An 18,523-nucleotide genomic window follows, 5' to 3' on the forward strand; every position below is an offset into this window, starting at 1 on the left:
CCATCTGCCAGATTCGCTCTACAAATTAGGGACCAGTCGCTGTCACTATTCTGACCCCAAAGAGATGGTTCGCCACAATAGGAGTCTGAGAATTTGGTAGTATATGTTTGGAAGAATAGTGGACACCCTTAGAAGGCCTAGCGACCGGGCAGCAGAAGCCTTTCTCCCTCCCAGTCCCAGTTTCCTCAGGCAGGGGGCCTGGCCCCATAGCCTCCCAGGGCAGCCCTTTGAGCACCACCTGCCCCAGCCGGCCAGAGACTTCCTGTAGCGCAAGAGATTTATGCAAACGGGTTGGGTGGTGATGTCACCCCAAGGGGACTATCTCCCAGTGGCAGGCCCTTCGATAAAATCAGGAACTTGTGCTGGCCCTGCAATGTCAAGGGAGGGGGCTCACCCAGGGCTCCTGTAGCTCAGGGGGCAGGCCTGAGCCCTGCGTCTGACCCACAAGCGTCCAGCCCCCCAACGGGGCACCCGGTCCTGAGGGGATCTGCACTGATCCCCACCGAGGCAGGGGATCTGACCAACTTGGAGCTCAGCTGGATGTTACAGGCGTGCAAAATGGAAGGGTTTCCCCTCGTCCCCCCTGTGAGTACTGGGGCTTCACTACCTGCCCTGCCTTGGGCCCTGGGATGTGTGACCATCTGCCCACTAACCCACCAGCCCACCCGCTGCCCTCCGGCTCCCTATCTGTGGGAAGTCGGTGTTTCCTCCCCGGAGTGACTGGCCTGAGACCCAGAGAGGGGCCATTGGCTTCCTCAGAGCATGCCCTGGCGGGCTGAGGGTTGCCGGCTGGCCCCATGGTGGGGCTGTGATCGGTGGGGCCTGAATAGCTATTTATAGGTGGGGCTCAGTAGTAGGCCAAGCTCTAGGACAGTGTACTGGGCTGAAGGCGGTAAGGGAGGCTACTGAGAGGCCATGGACGAAGAGATCTGGACTGGCCTAGCGGCCACTGGGTCCTCAACCCATGACCTGTGGGCTCCTGAGACAAAAGCTGGTGGAACTCTGGGTCACCCATGGGTCCCCAACATCCAGTTTGTGGCCTGGCATAGTGGAATGGTTGTTGATTCAAGTGTTTGGGCTTTGGGCCTACTTGGACCTGAAAGTTTAGGGCAGTGGCCAAGGCTGGTTTGAGGTCTTGGTGTCAGGCTGGGCAAGAGTAGAGCATACAGCCGAGACATGGCAGTTAGATTTGCGGCTAGGGCTGAGCTCAGTAAGAAATCGGGTAAAGGATGGGTCTGGTAACCAGAATGGGACCAGATTGGCACTGGAACAGGAGGACCTGGATTGAGCATTTGAGTGGAGTTCGGGTGGAACAAGGACAGGGACCCAAGAATGTGAGCAGGTCTCACTGTTCCTCCTGTTTTCAGTGACAGTGGCAGCTTTAGGCAGACGGTAGTCTGGGGTCCCTTGGAGAGGACCCTCTGGCTTCCTCCTACCCTTGAGGTACTGGGACGGTGAGAAAGGGCTGAGCAGAGAAAGGCTTGCCCACTTGACTCAGCTTTCCCCTAACAGACCTCTCTTCTACCCCACCCTGCCTTAGAGCCCTAGGCCTGACATCATAGCCAACGTCCTGCACCAGGGGCAGGCCCAGTGTGCTGCCTGGAAACCCAGGGAAAGGGGCAGCTTCTGGCCCTTCCCAGGGCTGGTTGGACCTCATGGTCCTGACCCTCATCTTGAGCTCCTTCTCCCACCTGGGATGGAGAAGGAGCTAGGGCAAGCACAGGTGATGGAGGAGGTCTTCCCGGAGAGGGTCAGCTCTGCCTCAAGTAAAGCCACTGTCCCTGACCCTTGACCTCTCCTTCCTGAACGCCAGGCAGATGTGGGCAAGGGGCAGCCCCCGAGCTCCTATACCAGTTCCTTAGCAGCTCTCTCAAGTCCAGAGGGCATTCCAAGTATCTCTAGAGTGGTGGGCTCCCAAGTAGGACTGGCCCACCAAGCAAGCCTGAGGGCCACAGTAACTATTGTGTAACCCTTCGGCACACTGCGGGGGTGGGGAGAAGCCCGAGGACTGTTGGGAAGGCTTTGCTATGTATGCCCTCTGCCCAAGCAAGTGAGAGAGGGTGGGGAAAGGAGATGGAGGAGGCAGAGGGAGAAGAGAGGGAAGGGAAGATAGAGGAGGGAGGGCAGAAAGACAGGAAGGGGAGGACAGGAAGGAGGGAAGAGAGGGGGAGAAAGTAGCAGGCGCAGGGAGTCTTCCATCAAAATTACTGAGGGAGAAGGGATAGTCAAGGCCCTCTGTCCCTTGGCTCCCCAAACCTGCCTGGGTGACCTTTGTACAAATAAATCATCAGCATGACAGTCATCCCGACCATCCTGTGCCTCCTAGGGCTGGACTGACGAGGCTAACAGGGAGGGGGGAGTGGGCTGGGCAGACTGCAGCAGAGGGACGCTGTGTGGGAGAGTGGCAGGTGGAGACAGTCTGTGTGAGCGAAACGATGGCTGGAATGTGATGTGAGCATGTGTGTCGGTCTGTACTGGAATGTGATGTGAGCGTGTGTCGGTCTGTACTGGAATGTGATGTGAGCGTGTGTCGGTCTGTACTGGAATTTGATGTGAGCGTGTGTCGGTCTGTACTGGAATGTGATGTGAGCGTGTGTGTCGGTCTGTACTGGAATGTGATGTGAGCGTGTGTGTCGGTCTGTACTGGAATGTGATGTGAGCGTGTGTGTCGGTCTGTACTGGAATGTGATGTGAGCGTGTGTGTCGGTCTGTACTGGAATGTGATGTGAGCGTGTGTGTCGGTCTGTACTGGAGCGTGATGTGAGCATGTGTGTTGGTCTGTACGGATGCCTGCAGGGCTGACTGCACACTGGTGTGTGACTGGTCCTGAGAACAGACATAAAGACCTGTGTGAGAGTCTGGGTATAAGTGTGTCCAAGGGAGTACTTGTACATTTGGGGGCTATGGAGAATAAGCAGAAGAGAGGACGGGCTGCACCCTCTTCTCAACCCTGGTCCTGACCTCTCACTTCTCTGCCCCCTCACTGCCCTACCGTCCTTTCCTGAACCTCCCTCTATTGCTTCACCCCTGCATCCCTGGGCACTCTGGATTCTGAGTCAAGGCTGGGCTGCTCCAGGTGCCTCAGGGAAGGTTGCCGGCCTCGCGCTTAGCTGAAAATCTTGCTGGAGTCTCAACAGTTCAGGCTCTGATACCTTCCTTTCTCTACAGCCATCGGATGAACTGGTTACTTACGATTCTGAACTATACTCACGCCAAACACAAGACTACTATGCCTTTATTGGCAGCGATGGAGACAGCCATAGCGGTGAGTACATTGTCCACCTGACCTTATCACAGCCTGGACAGGGCCTGGGCTCTCAGCATGCCCTGGGGCTGGAGAGAGACAAAGACCCCTGAGGCTCCTTGAGAATAAGATGAAGGTGCTGCCTCATCCCTGTCTCCCACAACTACTGCCCCAATCCTTATCTTTGAGCATCTTTCCTGTGTCAAGGGCAAATTTAGTTTCTCATCTACCTTGTCTGCTCCTTGGGGCTTTTTAATTATTTTCATACAATATATTCTAATTGTGGTTTTCCCTTCCTTAACCCTCCCCACCTCCCCATCATTCAATTCAGATCTGTACCTTCTCTCTCTCTCTCTCTCTCTCTCTCTCTCTCTCTCTCTCTCTCTCTCTCTCATTAGAAAACAAATAGGCATTCAAAAAATAAAATAAAGCCTGGCAGTGGTGGCACTTGGGAGGCAGAGGCAGGCAGATCTCTGTGGGTTTGAGGCCAGTCTAGTCTACAAGAGCTAGTTCCAGGACAGGCTCCAAAGCTACAGAGAAATCCTGTCTCGAAAAACCAAAAACCAAAACCAAAACCAAAAACAGAAAAAGAAAAAGAAAAACCGAACCAAACCCAAAACAAACAAAAAAACAACAGAGACAAACACAGAAGTCCCATAAAAACATGAAACTAGAAGACTATAAGGTTAAAAAAAAAGTGTTCAGACAAAGCACGGTGAGACAAAACCCTGCGAAGACACCACTGAGTTTGTTTTGGGTTGGCCATCTCCTGCTGGGCAGGGGACCTGCCCTTAGTGTGGCTTATATACCTAGTGAGGCTCCACTTTGTGAGCCGTTAATAAGTGGAGATAGCTTCTGGGTTAGGGGTGGGGTCTTAAGTCCACTTCCCCTCAAGCACTGGGACCCCATCTGTAGGCTTGGGGACTTTTTAATAAGTGAGCTAGGTAGGGAGTGTGGGTGAGCCGACTAGGCCAGTGGATGCTGGTCAGGCAGTCGGCCCGAGCCCACGCCTGCTTCTTTCTCCTGACCACTCATTCCACCGCTTCCTCTCTTCTCTGTCACACGCTCACATCACATTCCAGCCATCGTTTCACTCACACAGACTGTCTCCACCTGCCACTCTCCCACACAGCATCCCTCTGCTGCAGTCTGCCCAGCCCACTCCCCCTCCCTGTTAGCCTCCGTCAGTCCAGCCCTAGGAGGCACAGGATGGTCGGGATGACTGTTATGTACAAAGGTCACCCAGGCAGGTTTGGGGAGCCAAGGGACAGAGGGCCTTTTTTTTTTCTTTTTTTAAGACAGGGTGTCTTTGTAGCTTTAGAGCCTGTCCTGGAACTAGCTCTTGTAGCCCAGGCTGTTCTTGAACTCACAGAGATCTGCCTGCCTCTGTCTCCAGAGTTTGGGATTAAAGGCGTGCGCCACCACCGCCCTATTTATTTATTATGTAACAATGTTATGTCTGCAGGTGTCCCTGCAGGCCAGAAGTTTGCACCAGATCTTATTACAGGAGGTTGTGAGCCACCATGTGGTTGCTGGGAATTGAACTCAGGACTTCTGGAAGAGCAGTCAGTGCTCTGAACTGCTGAGCCATCTCTCCAGCCCCACAGAGGGCCTTGATTATCCAAAACTCCCTTCAGTGAGCCCCCCAGCCTTACTGTGTAGCCTGTGGCCCTTCACAGTGCCACTACTGAGATTTGGGGCTCAGTAATTCTGTTCGTAAGAGGCTTAGCAACATTTTTTATCTCTTCTGCTAGATGCCAGATCATAAGAACCATCTCTCCAGACCCCCGCTGTGCCAAGGGAGAGCCTCTAACCATTCCTTGTAGAGTAGACACCAAGGCCCCAGAGTCTGTTGGAGGTGCGGAGGACACCTGGCCCCAACTGTCCACCCAAGCCCAACCTTGCTCTGCAGCAAGCTATGGGGAAAGGGGTCTGACTCCTAGGGACTGGACCCTGGGCAAGGAGACCCCAGGTTACCAGAGATGAATCTTGAGTTTTAAGAAGTATAGTCACATTGTTCCAGACTGGACTGGGGGTTTCTCAAGAGGCCTTCACCTGGGGACTCAAGGTCAGAGAAATGCTGAGGGCCACAGCTGGAGGAGGCCACTTCCGACAGCCACACCCAAGGCTGTCACACAGGGCATTTTCATTTGGACGCCAGACCACGAGAACACCTTCTTCTGGCGTCCAGCAAGAAATCTTCCTGGAAGTGTTCCCTAGGGGAGGTATAGCAACTTCAAGTCACAAGCTTCTTTCAGACCCCAGTTCTAGAAAGGCTTTCAAATGCCCTCTTTTGTTCTTAAATGTATTCAAAGTGTGTAAGAACTACGCACTCTGGGGTGAAATCCAGATAACGCAGGCTCTTTCTTGTCTTACCTTATCCCTAGTTGTTCCCCTCACACAGATAAGAGCCAGGTCTGAGTAACACACCCACCCTCCAGCACTCAGCAAGGTCCCTCTGGGCTTGAGGAGGGTGCCCCCTGGAGGTCCTGGACTGGCAAGCACAGCAGGGCTCTGAGCCCCTTTCTCAGGGCAGCTTAGGTCACTGGCTTTGGAGGCATTTCCTTCAAGTCTTTGACCACTTAGGTTTTGCTGCCCAAATATCTAGAAAGCAAATGGGTCTGGGGCTGGGACGATGGAGTGAGCTTCACAGGAAGCCTGGGTTTTTCTGACTCAGCGTCCGGATGAGTTCTTTGTATCTGGGGCAGGACATTAGGAATGACTCTTGGTTGTCATCATGGACTTCTACCTAAGGCACGAGCCCAGAACTCCTTCAGAGTCTCCCCTAGGGTCTCTGGGTGTCCCTGTCCATCCCCACCTGTGCCATCGTTGCCCTCTGAGCACCGGTGCTGTCCCTAATATTTACTGGAAATTACTATTAGAAGGCTAAAGAAAAGTCTTCTGCCCTTCACATCCTTCCGCTGCCTTCTGTGCCCACACTTAATAAAGTGATGTCAGTGGGAAGACGCGGGTGGGCTTCAGTCCCAGCTCCACTGACTCACCGGCTGTGCTGCAGGACAGCAATAGAACCTCTGAGTGCCTCCTCCTTGTCTGCAAGACTGAAATAATGGAAACACCTTGGAACTGGAATAGGCCCACGAGGTGGCATGTGTCCTCTGTGAGGTTGTGTGCACCATGCTGAGAACAGGACTGGGGAAGCTCCGTAGATGTTAGCATGGCTGTACCCCAAGCAAGCAGCTAGGCCCTCAGTGGTTCTCACCTTCCTAATGCTGTGACCTTTATACAGTTCCTCATGTTGGAGTGACCCCCTTGACCATGAAATGATTTTGTTGCTACTTCACAACTGTAATTTTAATACTGTCATGAATTGTAATGAAAGTACCTGACATACATGATATCTGATATTTGCCCCTTGAAGGGGTCACGACCCACAGGTTGAGAACTATTAAGCTGGGGGACTGGGAACAGGACAGAGGTCTCTGTGACAGGTCAACTAGATCATTGTTTACTGGCCTGGATGACAGCCATCCACCCATCTGCTCTTTCTCTCATCCACCCACCCTACCCCATCATTCTTCCAGATACTTCCTTCTCAGTTTACATGTCTCCTTCTCCACTCATCAGTGTGCAGAAGCCCTGCTTACATAAAAGGTCAGAGAAGCCTTGGAGAGGGTGACAGCTGTGCTGAAATCTGAGTGAAGACCAGGGACCATGCATGGGAAGTGGATGGGGACAGAGAATGACAAGTTCAAGAACAAGAAGCCTTCAGTGTCAGAAGCAGAGGACAAAGTGAATTCCAATTGGCCACTGAGGGGCATATCAGACAGGGTTTGAAGGCCATGGAGGAGTACAAGTTGTATCCTGGTCTTCACACTTGCTAAGTCAGCCCTGCACTGGGAATTCTCAACAGGGAATTACATGATCTGAATAACTGTATGTGTGGTGTGAATATAAATACACTTCTATTTTTATATTTACTTTGTGTGCACATGTGTGTATTTGTAGGTCAGAGAACAACTTGTTGGAGCCATCCTGCCAGCTTTAAATACATCTTAAATACTTAATTTTTAACCATTAACATGACAAGACCTCAGGGGCTGCATAGACGGTCCAGCAGCTATGAGCACTGGCTGCTCCCACATGGAGGCTCACACCTGTTAGTAACTCATGGGCACCACATATGCACATGGCGTATTGGCATGCACTCATGCACATAAAATAAATATAGCTAAATCTTAAAACAACAAGTTCTCAACGCCACTGTGTAGGAAATAAAGCGGAGCGAGCAAAACCTTCTCTCTCCCATCTCCCCATGCTGATGGCCCTGTCTATTTTGCAGAAACTTTGTGGTGTATCTTCCTGTGAGTCTGACACCACCAGTATGTCTAGTCAGCTTGCTTGGAGAACGCCTATTCCTCCTTCAGAGCACAAGGATTTCAGGTGGCTGTCACTTCCACTAGGATTTATGTGGGTACTAAGAGTTGAATCAGCGTGCCCATAGTTGGGCGCCCACGGCTTTATCCACTGAGCCATCTCCCAGCTGACACTGAATTTTGCTGAGAGCCTTAGCTGTTGAGCAGAGATGGATCAGCTTGGTCTTCCAGTTTGAAGCGTGTAACACGCGCAGCAGGCTCTGAAGAGGAACTTTCTCGTTTGTTTGCTTTAGAGGAACATTTGGCCACACCATTCACATTGCATGCTCACGTTTCTGTAGGCTTCCCACATTTGTCATGATCACGTGACTATGACATGCGGCTGAGCCACAGCCGTCCTCTGATTGCTGGCTTTACCTTTGCCCCCTGCTCCTCAGGATCCTATTGTGAGCCCAGGTGGCTATGTCTGTGGCTAAGCCTTTCCATAATCACACTCACTTTTCAAGACTGTTGTAAGGACAGAGTGAGCCACCATATGCAGATGTGCGGCACAGCTCCAGAGAGGCCATGAGTGAGGTGAGGGGTGGCTGAGAGGTGGTGTCGTCTCTCTCCCTGTCTGTTCCATGCTCTCACCTGGTAAGCAGAAGTTTGGCTATATCAAACTTCAGGGTGAAAAAAATCTTTTTTTCTGTTAGAAATTTGAAAACACTTCTCTTCCAGTTATTACAGTTTTCTTATGGTGTCTTGTGTTCCATGGGGTCCTCTTTTTCATGCTCTGGATTTGTTGTTTTTGTTTTTCAAAACAGGATTTCTTTCTTTCTTTTTTAAAGATTTATTCATTATGTATACAACATTCTGCCTCCATGTCTGCCTGCACACCAGAAGACGGCACCTGATCTCATTATAGATGGCTGTGAGCCACCATGTGGTTGCTGGGAATTGAACTCAGGATCTCTGGAAGAGCAGCCAGTGCTCTTAACCTCTGAGCCATCTCTTCAGTCCTCAAGACAGGGTTTTTCTGTATATCTCTGGCTGTCCTGGTACTTGTTCTGTAGACCAGGCTGGTTTTGAACTCAGAGATCCACCTGCCTCTGCCTCCTGAGTGCTGGGATTAATGATGTGTGTTACCACGCCCAGCTATAATCTAGATTTTTATTTTATTTTATTTTTCTACAGTTTGTCTCTCTGAAAGTCCTTTTTCTTTTCTCCCCTTCTCCCCTTACCTCCCTCCATCCGTTTCCCCACCTCTTCTTTCTCTCTTCCTTGGATCTCACCATATCCTCAGGCTAACCTCACACCAGTCACCCCCGTCCCCTGTTACAGCTCCCAGGAGGTACAAGGGGAGGTGTGCACCACCACATTCAACAATTTAAAATGGTCCCACTGACTTCTGGGTAGGCAGCAGATGGAAGAGAGACAAGGATGGGATCTGGGCGAAGGGCACTTAGAAAAACATCTTCCTGATGCAAGACACAGTGGAGGTGTGGGCAACAGTAGTGGTGATAGAGACAAAAGGAATAGACATTAGGCTAGGGAGATGGCTCGGGAGGCAAGACTGTTTGCTATGCAAGCATAAGGACCTGGGCTGTAATCCCCAGTCCCACATAAAATGACTGTAACTCTAGCAGTGGGGTCAGAGCCTGAGAGCTTCCTGGCCAACCAGCCTAGTCAAAATGGGTGAATGGGAGTCAGTGAGAGATTCTCCTTCTCTTTCATTTTCACTCCTTCTCCTCCTTCTCCTTCTTCTACTAAGGTAGAGTTTCACTATGTAGCCTTGGCTGGCCTTGAACTCATTTGTGTAGACCAGGCTGGTCTTGCACTCACAGAGATCTGCCTGCTTCCTCTTAAGTGTTTAGAATTAAAAGTGTGCAACACCACGTCCAGGGAGAGACTTTGCTTCAAAGAAAAAAAAGGTGTAGAGTGATAGAAAAAGACCCTTGAAGACCTCCTTCAGTTTCTGCACGTTCACACTCATCTGCATTCAACACACACACACTGAAACAAACAAACAAAAGGGTTAGACATATTCAGGAGAGATTTTGCAGGTATGACAAGTATACAGATAATATAAAATTTACTGTCCTAATCTTTTAAAATTATATTTATGTATCTATTAACCATCTATCTATCTATCTATCTATCTATCTATCTATCTATCTATCTATCTATCTTCTACTTACCTACCTAGCACATGTGTGTGAACATGCATGTGTCACAACATATAGGTCAGAATCAGTTCTCTTCTTTCATCATGTGGGTTCTGGGTATCAAACTCAGATAGTCGGCTTGCTGGCAAGTGCCATTGTCAAGTCACCATCTGAATCATTCAAGGGTATAAATGGGTGCGCCCTGTGCCCATTAAACACCTCCCCATCCCCAATCTGTCAGCCTGCCTGCCTTCCTTTTCTTTTTGTTTTCTTTTTTTCTTTCTTTTTTTTTTTTGTTTTTTTCAAGACAGGGTTTCTCTGTGGCTTTGGAGCCTGTCCTGGAACTAGCTCTGTAGACCAGGCTGGTCTCGAACTAAGAGATCCGCCTGCCTTTGCCTCCCGAGTGCTGGGATTAAAGGCGTGCGCCACCATCGCCCGGCCTTCTTTTTGTTTTCGTTTGGATTTTCAAGATGGAGTTTTCTGTGTAGCTCTGGCTGTCCTAGAACTCATTCTGTAATTCAGAGATCCGCTTGCCTCTGCCTCCCTGGTGCTGGGATTAAAGGTCTGCACCACCACTGCCCTATTTTCTATCTCTATGAATTTTATGACTTTAGTGACTCTAAGTGGATTCACCCCGCAACTTTCCTTTTATAATGAACTTATGATTGTCCGAATGTCCTCAAGATTCACCCATGTTGTAGCACATATCAGAATTTCTCTCTTTTTAAAGGTTGAATAATATCCCGCTGTATGAGTGCAGTACATTTTGGAAGTCAGCTGTGCCCACCACCCAGACCACTACATTTTGCTTAATGGCTCATCTGCCGACGAGGCTTCTCTTGTTTCTACTTTCTGGCTATGAGGAATAACACTGCTATGACCATATGTTTAGACCATGATTAGGACTCTGACATACTCATCTGGATGCACACTCACAAATGGACTTGATGAGTTACTGCATCCTATGATAGTTCTTTCTTTAGTGTGTGTATGTTTTATTGTTGTAGCCCTGCTGACTTGGAGCTCACCAGTAGACCTGGCTGGGCTCAGGCTCATAGAGATCCCCCTTCTGCACTGTCACCCCAGGCTGTTTTATTAATTTTTAGTTGTGTGTAGCAGGCGTGTGTGTATGTGTCTGAATGTGAGTATATAAGCATGAGTGTGTGTCCCTGGAGGTGTCAAAGGCACCGAATCCCCTGGAGCTGCAGTTATCGGCTTGGGTCCTCTGGAAGAGCAGCGAGCACTCCTAACTGCTGAGCCATCTCCTGAGCGCCTTTTCTCTGAGGAACTGCCCTGTTATCAAAATGGCGGCAGCAGCTTTATGGTCCCGGCTACAATGCACAAGTAGCAGTGTTTTTAGTAGCACTTGTCATTTCCTGTTGTTACTGTTGGTGGGGCCGGAGTTTATTCACACAGCCCTCCAACCAACCACTCCCCTTCTATGCGACCATCCTTCCCTCTACCCCAAACCTTCCACTCACCTCCCATTCGCTTTTCCATCTAATAAACACATCAAGGCTGATGCTGTGGGGTGATAGGATGCAGGAGCTGACAGATTAGTCTTTGTATCAGGGGAATAATTAAAACACCAATAACATCCGGGCGGTGGTGGCGCATGCCTTTAATCCCAGCACTCGGGAGGCAGAGGCAGGCGGATCTCTGTGAAATCGAGACCAGCCTGGTCTACAGAGCTAGTTCCAGGACAGGCTCCAAAGCCACAGAGAAACCCTGTCTCAAAAAACCAAAATAAATAAATAAATAAACAAACAAAACACCAATAACCAGGATACATAGTAGCGAGAAACAGGCTCTTGAGCCTTCTGCTCTCTGGGCCTCCAAATCTACAGGCTGGCAGTGATAGTAATTTCCTAAAAAGCATTTTTTTTGGGGGGGGCTGCTTTTTTGATTTCTCATCTGTGATTTTTGTTGTTTTGCGTATTTTGAACCATGGTTTCATATAGCTTAGGCCAGCCTTGAACTTCCTATAGAGCTCAGACAGGCTTTGGTGGTCTCTTTCATAAAGATTTGTTTTTTATTTTTTGTAATTTTGTGGAGACGCATGTGTGTGCAGGTGTCCTTAGAGGCCAGGAGTGTTAGTTTCCTTGGAGCTCAAATTATAGGTTGTTTTGAGCTGCCTGACATGGGTGCCGGGATCTGAATTCAGGACCCTTGAAAGAGAGTGGGCGCTCTTAACCTATGAGCAATCTCTCCAGTCCCTGATCTTCTGTTCTGAGAGTACCTTGGCTCTTCTGAGGACAGCCCTGGCTTCAGGCTGGGATCTCTGTTCTGAGGGAGAATAAGTTCAGCTGAGTGACTCTTTTTTTCTTTATTTTCTTTTTCTTTTTGGCTTTGCTAGACAGGGTTTCTCTGTGTAACAGCTCTGGCTATCCTGGAACTTGCTTTGTAGACCAGGCTGCCCTCAAACTCATAGAGATCCACCTGCCTTTGCCTCCTGAGTGCTGGGATTAAAGGCGTGTGCCACCTCTGCGCGGCTTTACCGTAGGTAAAAGCTAACTTAAAGCTAACACTATTACATCAATAACCTGGGGACCACAGAGCTGGCACAATAGAGCAAGAATTCAACCTCTGGAAATATGCAAAGGTGGGTTTGGGTCTTGACACTGCACTACCAGTGGCTTCTGAGACAACGGACTTAAACTTTTGAGTCACAGCTTCCTTAAGTGTCAAAAGAAAGGACCTACTTTAGCCTCTGCCGCCTAAGAGTACAGGTTAAAGAGATCAGATGTGTTACAGTCTTAGCATGATGCCTGGGACACTGGAAGTTAGCATCAGCAATCCCATCAAGCACTGAGAGCTTCGGCATGGCGGAGCAGTCACCAGATATGCAAAGGACTGGATGACAGTCTCTGAAGAACTGAGGGTTTGCTAACAAGGTCTTTGGCAGCCTCCAGACAGAAGGCGAGGTGGCGCAATAAAGGATAAAACAAAGCTGAGTACCGCTCTCACGGAGAGCTGTCCACGCAGGTGTGGGGCACAGGCTACAGACACAGGAGGATCAAGGCTTCAAGGTCATTCTCTGCTATATGGCAGCTCTGAGGCTAGCCTGTGCTAAATGAGACTCTGTTTCTAGAGCCAAGTATGATGATTCAAATCTGAAATAAAGCAAGAGGCTCACCATAAATTAAAGGCTATCCTTTAAATTGCTAAGTTCTGGGCTAGCCTGGGCTATAAAAAGAGACACAAGAAATGAGGTTCAGAAGGCCAGAAACCTTTGTTCTGTGAATGATTGCTTGAACATTTTCTCTGGGACCTCATATTTGGAATGAGTTTGCCTACCAGACAGTTGGTTACATAATTGCTTGGGCACGCAAATCAAGGGGAAAGGTGAGGTTTTGAAACGCTGTAGCTCAGGGAGTCCCTGCGGTCGCCTTGAGAGCACAGGGAATGGCTCCCATTCTTCCTGCAGTTCCTCACACTCCTGTTATCCACAGAAACTTCAGTTTCAAAGAGCACAGTGAGCTAGCAGGGGTGTGGTGTGGCTGCAAAGAGAGGTCAGAAGCCTTCCAGGCCACACCTAGAGCAAACACTCAGGGCTCCATCCTTGGAGCCGGGATGGGCTGGAGCCAGGCAGGGAAAGGTCGGTGGCAATGGCCAGGAAGGTGCTGAGGGTGATCCACCCCAGAGGAAGTCAGGTCTGCAACCCAAGTCCCAGAGCCCTACTCTGTCCTTTCGGGTTTGGTGACCTTTGTTTTCTGTCCACATGGCAGGCAGTGCTCACCATGTGCTATAACCCTAGCCCTTTCATTTTTGTTTTGAGATAAGATCTTGCTTTTTGTCCAAGATGGCCTCAAACTTTTATTTTTATTTATTTATTTATTTATAGTTTATAATCATTTGTCACACCATTTATTTTATTTATTTATTTATTATGTATACAATATTCTGTCTGTGTGTATGTCTGCAGGCCAGAAGAGGGCACCAGACCTCATTACGGATGGTTGTGAGCCACCATGTGGTTGCTGGGAATTGAACTCAGAACCTTTGGAAGAGCAGGCAATGCTCTTAACCACTGAGCCATCTCTCCAGCCCGGCCTCAAACTTTTAAAAAATATTTTGTCATTTTTTTATTTATGTCTCTATGCTCTGTCTCTGGTGTGTGTGTGTGTGTGTGTGTGTGTGTGTGTGTGTGTGTGTGTGTAGGAAGTCATGCTTTAGGAATCCAGAAGAGGGTGTTGAGGAGCTTGTGAGTTGTCATGTGGGCCCTGGGAGCTCGACTCCCCAGTCTCTGAAAGAGTAGCAGCAAGTGCTCTTAACCACGGAGCTATTTCTCCAAACTCAGGCCTCAGGTAGGACCTGGAACTCAGCGTGCGGGTGAAAGTGGCCTTGAACTCACAGAGGTCAGTCTGCCTTTGCCTCGGGAGTACTCCGCCCAGCTTGCCTTTGGTCTTCTTTCCTCTACTTTCTGATAATTGAGGTTACGGATGTGCTTACAGGGGCTCTGTAGAATAGAGCGTGGCAAGAGTGAAGGCTCCTCCTTTGTGCCAGGTTTTATTCTAAGCACTGCACGGGCATCAGATAACTCATTTAGTCATAACTCACAGTATATGGATAAGATGGCTATAAATTATTAGCCCCATTCAGATGAGGAAACCGAGGCCCACCCATGCAGCAGGGTTTGGATGCTGTCCCGAGGCATGTGTTTTTCCTTCTCTGTGTCATTGTCTCCTAGAGGTGGTTCCCTGCTGCCTAACTCAAAAGATTCACACAGGAACAAGGTATTAGTAATGACCTCTTAAGTGGGAAATGACCTCTTAAGAGGTTCAGTGAAAAAAAAAATCTAGGGTCACTACTGGCCTGGATGAGAAAAAGCCAGGTTTGTAATCCTGAACCCCAAAGAGTAAGTCTGAATGGTCACAGTTCAGACTCAGCTTGGGTGACACCCTGTCTCAAAAACAAAACAAAACAAAAACAAACAAAACCAAGAAGGACGGGTGAAATGGCTCAGCAGGGAAAGGCATCACTGCTCCCAACTTGAGTTTGATTCTTGGGACCCCTGTGGTGGAAGGAGGAGCCAACGCCTAAAAGCTGACCTCTAACCTCCACACAGGCACCGTATTTGCCCCCCAAATAAATGATGCAGTTACAAAAAGAGTCCCGTGATACCTGGGACACAGCTGGAAAGCATGTCACTGTGTGAATAGGGATGTACTGGTGTTGGTGGACTCACCCTGACCCAGCACCTTCCACCTCCTTCTTTAGGTCACAGAAGGAAATCCCTCTCCTCACACCATATTCTCATTTTCTTCTTTCTTCTTCTTAAATTTATTTTTACATATGTATGTGTCCATGTGCCAGCATGTATGTGGAAGTCTGAGGACAGCTTACAGGAGCTGACTAGTCCACGCTGCTACAGGCACCAGACACCCACAGGGGCTGTCTGGGAAAATCTGTTCCTTCAGTCTCCCAGGAACCTGGCTGTGACTTTACAGAAGCAGCGCCCATAGGTTTGGGCAAACTCTAGCTGTGAGAAATGTCAGCCCTGTGACTCTGCAGTCATACTCAGATCATGTGACAAGGACCAATGCTTGTGACTTTAGGTAGTCAGGAGTCTGGAAGGTCACAGAGGCAGGGAAGGTCTAGAAGCCCTTGTGAATGTGAGCTCGTTTGTATTCTCCCAATAACAATGCCATCTATTTTATAGGAGGCTCACACAACCAATACACAGCAAAGCCAGGATTCAGACTCAGGCTCAGAATAAGCCTGTGCGTCCCTGAGTCCAGTCCCAGGACAAAATGGCTGCTGAGAACACCATCAGGCATAACTGGACCCAGGACCAGGCTCCACCACTGTTAAGGACTTTAATCTTGGCATGTTCTAGGAAACCGCTCTAAGCCTGAGTCCTTGCTATAAAGTACAGTGTAGCGCATGAAATCATAGGAGCTGACTAATGTAAACGATTTTTGTTACCGTGTCCTGCCATGGCACCCTGGCTCACCCCTCCTCCCCGGCTGTCCCCACAGATCATTACTGGGATTTCCCCACACACCACGTACACAGCGAGTTCGAGAGCTTCCCTGAGAATCACTTCACGGAGCTGCAGAGCGTGCAGGCCCCGCAGCTGCAGCAGCTCTACCGTCACATGGAGCTGGAGCAGATGCACGTCCTCGATACCCCCATGGCACCACCCCACGCCAGCCTCAGCCACCAGGTGCGTGCTGCTGGCTGTCCGCTGTCCCCTGGACCTCCAGGCCTGTGGTGAGGCATGGAAGCATAGCAGGAAGCGGACACAGGCTCTTACTCAACGCGGCTTCCTGCTCCCCAGAACCAACGGCAGCTGGTACCCCAACGGCTCTGCTGACCTCCTAATTGACCTTATGAGCCTGCACCTTTATCTCACAGAGGATGGCCAGACCTCATCTGACCCCCCTAGTCCTCAGTCATCCTTTCCCACCCATCCCTGTTTGTGGGCCCTTAGGGTCCATGTAGCCAGTGTCTGAGTCACTGAGCCACTGGATCAGCCTCTGCTGATCCCATGGCTTCTCACTGATCTCTGTGACTGACCCTTCTCTGCTCCAGGGACCCTAACCCCAACCAGTGGCCTCTGCCACCCCTCACTGACCTCCCCTGTCCTCTCATTAGCTCATCACCCCCTTATTAAGTCCCCTTCACTTTTTTCTTCGTTGAGATAGGGTTTCTCTGTGTAACAGCCCTGGCTGTCCTGGAACTCACTCTGTAGACCAGGCTGGCTTCGAACTCACAGAGATCCGCCTGCCTCTGCCTCCTGAGTTCTTGGATTAAAGGCATGGCGCTCCACTGCCCAGCCCCATTCGCTTCCTTATAACCAAGCCACTGCTCCCTGCACCCCCTCCATTCCTAGTCCACTGCCAAGCCAGATGGCCCCTTGCCATACCAGAGGTCACAATGGGAAGGGTGGTAGGCTCAGTAACTAGCAAACCATTGCACCAGGACCACATCCCTGACGACTAGTGCTCCCTTCTCAGTCTTCCTGGCCCTGCTGACCACTCCCCAGCATTCCCACTCCCACTCAGCCGACCCCTGTTGGTTGCAGCCCTGGGCTACCCCTTACTGACTTCCGTTTTTTCTCCCTTCCCTCCCTTCCCTTTGCAGGTTTCCTACGTACCCCGGATGTGCTTCCCTTACCAGTCCTTGTCCCCAGCCCGCCAGCAGAGCTCAGATGAGGAGGAGGGTGAGAGGCAGAGCCCCCCATTGGAGGTGTCCGATGGGGAGGCTGATGGCTTGGAACCTGGGCCAGGTCTTCTGCATGGGGAGACAGGTAGGATCTGTCCCCTGATCCAGCCAATCCTAGCTGCATTTACAGCCCTTACAAATCCTAGCCAAGGCCAACTGGCCTAGTAGCCGTGTCTCAGAGCTGTGTGTGTGTGTGTGTGTGAGATTCTCCACTGTGTAAGGCTCTAAGTCTGTGTTGTGAGTAAACAGGCATCTCCTGAAGTGTGTGAAGGTCCGTGTGTGTGTGTGTGTGTGTGTGTGAATGGGAGACTGACTGTATGTGTGTGAAGGCCTGATGTGTCCAGGCCTGTGAGTGTGGGGCTTGTGAGCATGTGATTGTGACGGTCTGAGTGTGTGACTACTTGTGCATATGTGAGGGCCTATGATTGTGTGAAGGCCTGTGTGTGGGGGGGGGCTATGAGCGTGTGATGGACTGTGTGTGAGTGTTTGTGAATGTGTGAGTCCCTGTATGTGAGGGTGTGAGGATAGGCATGTGGATGTGTGAGAGTAGATATAGATACATGGAAGGATGCACGCGACGTGTAGGTACGACATGTAGGGTACGCGTGTGTTTGCATGTACCACAGTCAGGAGCAACTGCTGGGAGGGTTCCTGGAAAGTCCTTGCGTCCCGTCCGCACCCAGCCTGAGTGCTCCTCTCCCACAGGCAGCAAGAAGAAGATTCGCCTGTACCAGTTCCTGCTCGACCTGCTGCGCAGCGGCGACATGAAGGACAGCATCTGGTGGGTGGACAAGGACAAGGGCACCTTCCAGTTCTCATCCAAGCACAAGGAGGCGCTGGCGCACCGCTGGGGCATCCAGAAGGGCAACCGCAAGAAGATGACCTACCAGAAGATGGCGCGCGCGCTGCGCAACTACGGCAAGACCGGAGAAGTGAAGAAAGTCAAGAAGAAGCTCACCTACCAGTTCAGCGGCGAGGTGCTGGGCCGCGGAGGCCTGGCCGAGAGGCGCCTCCCGCCGCACTGATCGCCCGCAGAGCCCGCCAGGCCCCCGGCCCCCGCCGGCCACAGCATTAACCCCTCGCCGGGCCCGGACACAGGGAGGACATTCCCAGGGCCGAGGCAGGACTAGGGGCCCGGCCTCGCCCTCCCACGCCCGGCCTGGCCCGTCCCGCCCCGCTTCGCCTCCCACCCGGACTCTAGCCCGGCCCAATGGCCGCCTGGGCCTCGGACCCCACCCGAGGGTCAGCTTAATGGCCACGGTGCTTCCTTGGGAGTCTGGCGTCGGTACTTCTTTGTATATTGAATGCTCTTTTTAAGGCTCTTCCTCTCCCCACCTCCCCCACCCATTAGCCTACCAAAGACAAGTAAAATTATTCTCAGCTATTCTCCCAGCGCAGAGTCTCAAGAGTTTGTGTGTGCCGGGTGCAGGGTGCGCTCCCCGTGCACAGATGTCTTTCTTCTTGTTTGTCCAGAGGACTTGTGTCCAAAGCTGGACCCTGGAGACGTAGTGACCATGGACGCACACAGGGACAAGTCCTGGGCTGTTAATCGGGGGCAGGGATCATATTGAAAGACCCCCTGCGCCAGGGAGGCTTAAGTCTTAGTGATCTGAGTGAGACGTGATCTG

At 50.7% G+C, this 18,523-nt stretch overlaps 1 protein-coding gene across 1 annotated transcript; it reads left to right on the plus strand.

Annotated features, from left to right (window-relative positions):
* Window positions 1–322: 322 nt before the first annotated feature.
* On the plus strand, window positions 323–18,288 carry Spi1 (Spi-1 proto-oncogene). The gene is made up of 5 exons (XM_075961293.1): window positions 323–585; window positions 3,169–3,265; window positions 15,707–15,894; window positions 16,815–16,980; window positions 17,601–18,288. The coding sequence occupies exons 1-5, from the start codon at window positions 541–543 to the stop codon at window positions 17,918–17,920; spliced, it is 816 nt and encodes a 271-aa protein (XP_075817408.1). The 5' UTR covers window positions 323–540; the 3' UTR covers window positions 17,921–18,288.
* The last annotated feature ends 235 nt before the right edge of the window (window positions 18,289–18,523 follow it).

This window comes from Microtus pennsylvanicus, chromosome 2, assembly GCF_037038515.1.
Source record: "Microtus pennsylvanicus isolate mMicPen1 chromosome 2, mMicPen1.hap1, whole genome shotgun sequence".
Taxonomy (NCBI): Eukaryota; Metazoa; Chordata; class Mammalia; order Rodentia; family Cricetidae; genus Microtus; species Microtus pennsylvanicus.